Source organism: Oreochromis niloticus, linkage group LG15 (genome assembly GCF_001858045.2).
Source record: "Oreochromis niloticus isolate F11D_XX linkage group LG15, O_niloticus_UMD_NMBU, whole genome shotgun sequence".
Taxonomy (NCBI): Eukaryota; Metazoa; Chordata; class Actinopteri; order Cichliformes; family Cichlidae; genus Oreochromis; species Oreochromis niloticus.
This window is the reverse complement of record NC_031980.2, coordinates 32095354-32105045: the sequence shown is the minus strand read 5'-3', so window position 1 is coordinate 32105045 and position 9692 is coordinate 32095354. Positions and strand designations below refer to the sequence as shown.

Here is a 9692-nt window from a genome sequence, read left to right as displayed (position 1 = left end):
GCATTGAAATTAAAGCAGGAACATGCAGAGCGTTCTTATGTGGGTAAATAATGATGTAATGAAACTATATATGAGACCTTGGGCCCCTCTGTAAGACTCGGGGGTAGTAAAGCCTCAATTTAATTAACCGGTGCATATTCACAAAGAAATATGCACACCCAGTGGAGCTTGAGGCTTTGCCAGCTTTCCAGTTCGTTGTGTCCAGCACTACAGATTTGGATTGACCTCTGAACATGCCAGAGCCTCAGCATTTTCACTGTAGAGCTGGGCTGTCTCTGCTTTGTCTTTGCAGTGCACATTTAAAGGAAATATTGAAAGAAAGGTGCCTATCTGTAATTCCCCAATCTTTACAGTAATATATATATTTGCCTGGATTTCTAAGATGCTGTTTTTATTGTCAAACACACGCTCTCAGGGTTCTGATAGAGATCACCTGTCGTAAAGTTCTCACCATGCACATCACAATGATGAAGTTGAGACAAAGTTTCAGATCGATAAAAACCTGTTATTTTCTCTATGTGGCAGATTGTGTCAGACTGATCGCTTCGTGGTGCATTGTCACGTGTGATTAATGACCAGCAAGATGAAGGGAATCTTTCACGGGCATCATAAAAATACACTTTCTCCGGTCAGAACTTGTTAAATTTCACATCAGTCAGAAAATGGTTTTTATGATCAGAAGGTGGTCCGTGTGGGTTTTAGAGGCTTTTCAGTCAGCCACGTATCCTCATCTGCTTGGGCATAAACCTTGAACTTAAACCTTGACTCTTTCCTGGCTCTCTGTGGTTCCGTGCTGCACAGAACTGCAGCAGTCTCACATGCAAAACTCCAGAATCTCCTTTAAAAATCCAAGATTTAATTCTCTGCATAGATTTATTTGCTAATGTTTTGCAGATGATTTCTTGTTTATCACATCATGCGAGTATTTGCTTCAAGTCTCACCTGCACTGTTGGCTTGCGAAGGACAATGTGAGTTAATTCAGTTACTGCTTGACTAGAGAGGCAGAAGAAGCTTCACCAAGAAAAACCCATCTGTGTCTGCACACCGGGCTGCCAGAGGTGATTAATGCCCTGTGTGTTAAAGGCAAAGGCCTGAAGGTTCAGCTCCATCCTGTCCAGACCGTCCAGCTGTGCCGCAAACTGCCTTGGACCGAGTGAAAAGTGTCTCTCTAAATTAAAAGGAGGATTGGTTGAATGCAAAGGCGAGGATCCGATGTTCCCTGCTGCCTCCCTGCAGCACAGAGGCGCAGTCAGCTGCATCGCTGTAACAGCCCACTGAGCAGCATGATTAGCGCTCCCATTGCTCTTCCACCACATTTGAGGCTCCAGTCTCCCATGTTCAGCCTATATTCATGCAGATAAATCAGTGGAGACTCTTTCTAAGCACACAGAAATGTTTCCAGCACTTTTAGGGGGGAAATATAGAACTTTAACAAGAAAACAGAAATGGTGCAAACAAGTTTTGCTTTTCCAAAAAGAAACAGACTGTGTAGTGCTTAACCGACCTGTCTATATCCCAGATCGGCGATACACTAAAAGCATTTGGCAAATTATGAAATGAAAAATACAACAAAGGAGGGAGTGAACTGTTTAATAGACTTAATCTCAGGAGATTCAATATGGTTATAAAAACTACAGCAATTGCTCTCAGTTTTCAGAGGCTTAATGCCTGCATCTGACTTTAACCCCCCCCCCCCCCCCCCCCCAAAAAAAACTCTCCAATCTAATCTGGCATATATTTTTACATTTCTATACTCATTTGAAATTATTGGATTACCGTATAGCTCTTTATAAACATCTTCATACTCACCATAATCTGGTTTAACATGAGATTAACACATTAAGTGCAGCAGTGCGCATCATGACTGATTGTTTGCTTAAGCTTTTGTCGTAAATAGCTATCGGGGACGGGGGATTTAAGGCTATAACTATGCCATTTTGACATAGTTCTCATTCTGGCATTTAAATGAACAGTCGGAATAATAAGGAGTTCGTTTGTAGGTTCCACGGAGCCCGTTAGATGGCACTGTGGAGGCCCCGCGGTCCCACAGAAATAGTTGAATGGAATCCCAGTGTGATCTGGCACAGTAGTGGGAGGGGAGCACAGCACACAAGTCCTGGAGAAGGTTTGAGCCAAGAGCACTGTGCTGCCCGACTTTTCATCGACATTCGTCCGTCTGTCCGAGCCGCAAAGCTGAGCCAAACGTTCGCGGTGCGTAATTACGCACGGATACGACAGTTCCGCGGTGTTCTTGGCTGTGGAAACCCCGCGGACAAAGAAGGGCAGGCGGGCTGGAGTGCAACTGACTTGAGCGGAGAGGAGTACTGTTGGAGGGGAAACTGGAGGAATCTGGCGTCGGAAGTGATTTGTCTTTTTTTTTTTTTTTCCAGAAATGTAACTTACGTCCAGGATTTTAGGAAAGGAAAAATCTTTTTGGCGAGAGGGGAATTAAGAGTGGATTTAACCCACAAAATAACATCTAAATCCTCGGAGCATGGGGTAAGTTGTGGTTTTGTGTCTGAAATTCTTTCTCTTCAAGTGTTGATTTAAAGAAAAGAAGAAAAAAACAAAAGCTGAATGTGAACTTTGTGACGAAGCAGCTTCGTTTCTGAGGTTGTGGGTTTTTGATTCCGTTGGACGGCATCTTGTACACGCTTTTGGAGCAATTCTACCGTTAGTTCACATGTGACAGTCTGCTGTTTTCTTTGTTTACATCCCAGTAGCTGCCGAGAGAGAAGGGAGTCTTTAATTTTAAGCGCAGATCCCAACTTATTTTGATCAAAACTCTATTTTTTGACTGCTGTGCCAACGTAGATAATCGCATTACGTGTAACCGTCTGGCTGTCACGCTGGCGGTTTGTTTAAAAGTAATGGTGATATTTTTATGATGACGCACACGGAGGTCATTTAAATGCTCCAACTGCTGAGACTTCCTCTACTCTGTTCCTCCTCACTGAAGAGAGAGTCTGCAGGCTGATTCTGTTGCAGGGGATCCTGGGTGCCTTTTATTGGGATGCTGTTGGTGTCATGCTGCGCTCAATCTCATTAACTCTGTCAGTGTGTTTGCGTGTGTTCAATTATACGTGCAGGTCTCCAGCTAGGCTTCAGATACACCTGAACCTTCTTCCCACTACCAGAGTCCAAGCTGTTAGCTTCCAACCTCTGGGAGACTTCTATGACGCTTTAAGATGCTCCTTAAATGAATGCACAGCACGAGAGCATCATCTTTTATCTTTAATGTGATTTCACTGACGCGCCACGATAAGCTGGCACCCCCGCAGGAGGATCCGATTTCACTGCATTATTGCATTATTGTGGTTTTACATTCTATTTATTTGCAGCCTAAACTACTTAATGTAATCGTTCTCAGTGCACAAGTGCACAGTAATGCAACAGTGCCGATATTTACCCGTTTACTGATCAGATTCAACCCCGTTTCCTAAAAACTGTGCTCCTATACAGCTAAAATGTGATCTCAAATACATTTCAAGAACATTTATTTTCTTGCCAGCAAAATATTTGACTTGGAAATGCCTCAGGGTCGAGCTTGAAGAGGTGTCTGGAGAGAAGAGAGGGGCTTCTGGGCATATCTGCTTAGAGTGCTGCCCTGTGACCCAGGATCCAGATAAGCAGAAGAAGATGGATGGAAAATATGTGATAATGGAAAAGACTAGAGAAAATCTGCACTGTGAGACATCTGTCATCCAGGAAACTCGGTTTTGAACAGTTTTTCATTGAGTTTAATGTTTTTCTTTTATTTATCCTCCCCGTTTGGTTCGTTTCAGGGCCAAATGAGTTGGTCAGGTTGGCGGGGCGTAGTCTGAGGACGCACCTGAGCCGCAGCGCAGACCACACCCAGCCACAATTAACCATTAAAGTTTTCACCTTTCCTTTTTTTGTTCACAATTACGATTTAAAAAGAAAAAAAAACTAAAGTAAACGGGCCAACAAGAAGTAGCTGTACATACCTGAAATTCCAGTATGAACTGTAATATTTCACTTGTGTTAGTGCACTGATTGGAGTACTTTTACAAAGTGATTGCAAACTGCTGTAAAGCACCCACGCATTCAATTCTCAGGTTTCAAGGTTCGAGGTTTCAGAGTCATGGAAATATTTGTGGTTTCAGGGCTTTGAAACCACAAATGTTTCTTTTGCTGTCGTGTTCTCCATGTGTGAGATGGAGAGGGTGCACTAATGTGTTACTGTCCATAAAAGTCAGATTAGGAACTAAATACCCAACCCCAGTCAGCGTGGCATTGTGCCACAATGTCAACGCTAAAAGCTTAAAGTAGACTGTATCCACTCTGTTGATGCCAGCGGGGAAATGGTCCTCTGACAGTAACAAACAAGCAAACATCTGCTCCGATGGCCTGTGTTTGATGCATTTTCACTGTCAGAGCTTAAGCCAGGCATCAACTCTGCTTCATCCCTCTGAGCAGGAGAGAGGCAGCAGGATTCAGTCACCTGGGCCAAATGGCGAAAAAAAAAAAAAGGGGGAAAAAATGCTGGATTTAGTCACTGGGCCACCGTGTACTCTCAAACAGGAGTCTGCAGAACTCATAATATCCAGAGACAGCCTGCAGCTCTTCTGCACACTTGACAGATGGAGCAGAGTCTTGATTAAGAGTCGCTTCAGGTCCATAAACCAAATGAATTTTCACACAGGTGCTTTCAAGCTGCGTGCTGCTTGTCTTGGAGTTCTTGTTCTCATCCTCTGACCTGGGTAGCCTGGAAATAGATGGAGATGCACAGTCTTGATATAATGAACACCTTCTAGCTTTAGGTAACAGGCTGCAGATTTAGACAGGGTGAAGTTTATGATCAGTTTCTATTAATTCAACATCAATGTTCGGTAACAGCAACACATTAAAAATGGTTCAGAAAATCTGCATTTTCGGGCAACATTTGGAGGAGCCTCATGAATGGGTTTATTGTGTGTTAATGAGGCGAGAACTATGTATAAGTACCATTTTTAAATGGAGCTTTGGTCTTAAGTAGAAGTCTTTTTCATGTGTGTTTTTTAAGCAGGTGTAACCTAAATGAAATTCTTTGTTTTGTGTTTTGTGCAGGATATGATCATGTTCTCTTGGTACTGTTGATTAGTAGTATAGTACAACATCCTCCCCAGTTCCAAATAATTGTGACACTTTTACTCTTCCATGGAAAATATTAGCTCATTTTGAATTTAATGGCAGCAAAACATCTCATAAACGTTGAATCAGGGCAACAAAATGCTGGAAAAGTAAATGTTACTGAAAGGAAACAACATTTTGCCATTATGTTATTTGGCAACAGGTCTGCATTTATTGAAAAAATATGAAGACTTTTAAATGTCTCCTCATTTACAGTACATAATATCATTAAAAAATATTCAGTGTCTGGAGAAATCGCTGTGCACGGGACTAGGCTGAAAATCAATACAGGGCGCCCATGATCTTCTGTCCCTCAGGCAGCATTGCATTAAAAGCAGATATGATTCTTTCATGGAAATTGCTGCACGGGTTCAGCAACACTTCCAGAAATCACTGTCTGCATGCACAAATGCAAGTTAAAGGTCTATGATGCAAAGAAGAGGCATATGTGAACATGATCCAGAAATGCTGCTGTTTTCTCTGGGCCAAAGCTCGTTGAAAATGGACTGAGGAAAACTGGGAAAATGTTCTATGGTCAAACAAATCAAAATTTTAAATTCTTCTGGGAAAACATGGACGCTGTTCTGGATTTAAGAGGAGAAGGACCATCCAGCTTGTTATCAACACTCAGTTCAAAAGCCTGCATCTCTGACTGTACATCAGTGCCCATGTAACTGGCAGCATGTGCATCTGGAAAGGCATCATTAATGCTGAAAAGTGTACATGCAATATAATGCTCCCATCCACACGTCTTTCTCAAGGACGGCCTTGCATATTTCAATAAGACAATACTAAATGACACACTGCACCTATGACAGCATTGCTTTATAGTAGAAGAGTCTGAGCCGCCTGCAGTAGAGACCAACTTTCACCAACTGAGAACAATTAGAGCATCATGAAACCAAAAATACAAGAAAGAGGACACTTTGAGCAGTCCTGTATCGGACAAGAATGGGACAACATTCCTCTCCCAAAAGTCCCGCAACTGGTGTCCTCAGTTCCCAGACTGTTACAGACTATTGTTAAAAGAAGAGGCCATGCTACACAGTGGTAAGCATGGCCCTGTCCCAACTTATTGACGTGTCGCTGCCATCAAATTTAAAATGAGGTAATATTTTTCCTGAAATAATAAAATGTCTGTTGTGAATAAAACATGGGTTTATGAGACCTGCGGATCACGGTATTCTGCTTTCACTGACATTTTACACAACGTCCCAACCTCTTGATGTGGACCCCCTGAAGCAGTGGCTGGTAAGATCAGCAGGTGTTATGCTTCACCTTATAACTTGAACTATCTCCTTCTTGTTCTGCTGCAGAGGAGTTTTCTGCCAGCTGTAAAATGTACCCGCTACACCGAGAGAGGTACAAACACACCGCTGTCTCTGTGTTGTTGCTCTGTCTGATAGGGATGGGTGATACCTCCTACCAATTAATGCTGAGCTTTAGGTCACTGTGTGTACCTTTCACTCAGCAGAAGCTGCTTAATTACAAACGCCTGGTGTATTCAAAGCATATAAGTTTGGTATCTATTAATATTATTTGGTTTTAAAAAAAAGTGTAAAAGTAGCTCAGTATGAATATAGGGACACTTGTAAAATTTAAAGTAGGGCAGCTATTAATAGAAATGTCACCATTGCGTCATGAAATTGTGAATTTTTACAGTTAGTTTTTTTTTTGATACTCCAAAATAAGACATCAGGTAATAATACATTGGGGATCAATCCTCCCATCCCTGCTTCATTAAATATTTATTTGCCTTTGAACAAAATCCACCCTCATCTCATCCGCCCCGTCGTGTTAATCCTCTGCTCGGTATCTGTGGAAACTGTAACAAGCTGTAAGATGTGATTCGCAGAGTGGAGGTTTCATGCTTGTCGTGATGTGCAAATGTTGTCAGCATGTTGTGCTGCCCTCGCTGTCATCACCTGGTGTCCCTTTTATCACGCTGTCGTCCTGTCACACACTTTGTCGCAGCTCAGCTGTTCCACACACTGTTGGATTGTTTTGCAAGTGCATCGTGTTGTACGAGCTCTTGGCATGTTTTGCATGTAAAACCTCGGTCTTTAAAATAACTACAAATGTTTAAAAAAAATGTTGTGGTGTAAAAATATACAGTGGATGTTCTTGACTCAAGTTAACCTCATTGTTTTTTTGCTCTGTTTTTTTTGGTGTGAAACACTTTCTTTGAGCAGTTCAGTGCTTGTAGCTTAAAAGATGGAGTTTCACATTTACTGAAGGATTTTCAGCATTCCTCATTCACAGAGGCTTGTTGTTGGTTGCTGAACACAACTCTGCCCACTCAGTGAGCACAGTCAGTATAAAAGGCCTCAGGCACATGAAAGCTTCACTGACAACTAACGGACTCTTAAAAGAAACGGAAGTTGAGTCCTCTCTTCTCTTCTAGGCCTTCTGGTTAGACAACAGAAAATGAACACTTTTGACAATCAGTTGTATGTTTAAGTCATAAAAATAATGAATGAATATTGCTGGTGTCAGTTTTATAGTTTTTTTTTCTTTTTAACTGTTAGTTGAGTAAAGCCAACTTGATTAGTTTTTAGCTTGTGGGATTTTATTGTTTTTGTGTTTTGCAAAATTGAAATAGCAGTTAGTTGCAGCAGGTCTGGATTTAGCTAGCTCAAGAAGACGATTTCAATACATGTATCATGCTTCTTTAACCTTTTATACACACAGAAATGTGGAGCCATCTACATTGTTGTTTAAGGTGGCGATAACTGCTGTAATTAATGTAAGATGGATATAGCCAGCGTACATGAACATATAGCTTGATGAGGATGGAGCTGATCAGCTAGCTAACTAACTAGCTAGGGCTAGGTCAATGCTAGCTAACTAGCTGGATTAGGAATGTGCATCCTTTTATTCACTGCAATGATATTTGTGATGCTAGATGTGCCAAGTGAAAAACAGGCTTCCAAGAAAACATAGCCACTGGCTGGAAAAACTAAACAGTAGACTCCTTGGAGAAGAGAGTGGCCAGTTAAATTTCTCAAGATTCCCCATAAGGAGTTTTTTTTTTGTACAAACACTGAATGAGAAAAAAGGAATGAGAAACCGAGGTAACTTCATGGTCATACAATAGTGACTTGTCAATCGTAAGGGAGCCTCCAGCTCCATAACCCAAGTTTTATTGCCTATTTTAATTTTGGAAAAGCAGTTGTGAAGATGCTAATCACAATTTTGTGCACACCAAAACATTCACACCGAGACCCCTTTGGATGAGATGGTTTTGGTCTGGGCCCAAGAGAACTCCAAAGCAGTTTCTTTAAGATGACTTCCATCAGCTACCAGAGCTATTTTTGTTTCCACATCTGGGCAATAAGTGGACTGAATGTGACACATTTGTGGTTTGACCACAGTTTTTTTTAGAGTTTTCTCTGTGTGGACCAGAGGAAATGAACCTGTGAAGACTTAAAATTAGCCAATGAGAAAGCTTAGTGAGAATGCAGATTTAAGGTATTTTTGAATTTGCTTCACTTTCCGGACACCCTCCACTCTACATCCATCGTATATCTACAGTCTGTGGAAACAACAAAGTGCATCAAAGCTGTTTCCTGAAGGCAACTGAAGCTAGCTGTTGTCATGCTTCCTGTCGTTATGAGAAGCTAAGCTCCCGGCTATCAGTTTCTCATCTAAAAATTGAAGCTTTTACATAAATGCACGTTAGAGGATTGGAGTTTGTTGTTGTCTGAATTCGTGGTTATACAGCACAGCACGTGGCAGAGTATGATTATCAGTTGACATAATTACTGTAGAGTCATAGGAGAGGATTAAGATATTTCAGACCAATATAAGCTCATTTACTGTTGAAATGTTTTGTAACATCACAGAGCAGCCTCCATGTGCAGCGTACAGGGCGTCTACACTTTGAACATGTTCAGTTTACCCTCAGCATAATGACAGTAAAGTGGATTGTCTGTGTCCTCACTCTGGTCAAGGACAAAACCAGCTCCTCTGTGGGGAGAATAACCTCTTAATTGCTGTTCTGGAGACATGCACAGTTGAATTAATAACCAGTCATCTTGACTCACTCGCCACTTCTATTCATCCCACCTCGTTTTGCTGCCTTGAAAGTACATAAAAGTGAAACGATGGGTGGAAAAAATCAGCTCTTTCTTTGTGTTTCTACCTGGCTTTCATGCCCTGAATACAGAAAACACTCTGGCTTTGTGTCACCTACACAAATCGTGACAACAGTCAGCCTCCTGCAAGAGGAGCTGACCTTCACATAAGTGCAGTGCTGCTGCTTAGCAGAGCTGGAGTTCACGTTAGGGCGTTTTTCCAGTTAAAGTGAAATCAGTGAACCGTGCAGCTGCTTGATGAGTTGTTCAACTTCTGCTAATCAAAGAAAATCTAAAGTGACAACCATAAACCTCCAAAGCTTTCCTTACTTTGCGCCAGAGTTGGAAATTTGGACAGATATGGGGACTCGTTTCGCAGCTACAATATGAGCTGGTGTTTCACTTCGCTGTGCTATTTTGGTATGTAGTTGTAGCGTGTCATGTTGCCCGGACACGCCAGGCACTTTTGCTGGCTCAGGAAA

The 9692-nt window shown here is 41.8% G+C and overlaps 1 protein-coding gene across 2 annotated transcripts in view; it reads left to right on the top strand.

Moving 5' to 3' along the window:
- The first annotated feature begins 2049 nt into the window (after positions 1 to 2049).
- homer3b (homer scaffold protein 3b) overlaps positions 2050 to 9692 on the top strand; it is a 49219-nt gene continuing 41576 nt past the window's right edge. Inside the window, exons 1-2 of one of the 2 annotated variants that reach the window (XM_025898630.1) lie at positions 2050 to 2500; positions 6451 to 6496. In XM_025898630.1, coding sequence (XP_025754415.1) covers positions 6474 to 6496 — 23 coding nt within the window. In that variant the 5' untranslated portion in view covers positions 2050 to 2500; positions 6451 to 6473. The remainder of the gene's footprint in view (positions 2501 to 6450; positions 6497 to 9692) is intronic. The other variant, XM_005454035.4, reaches the window with a different exon arrangement.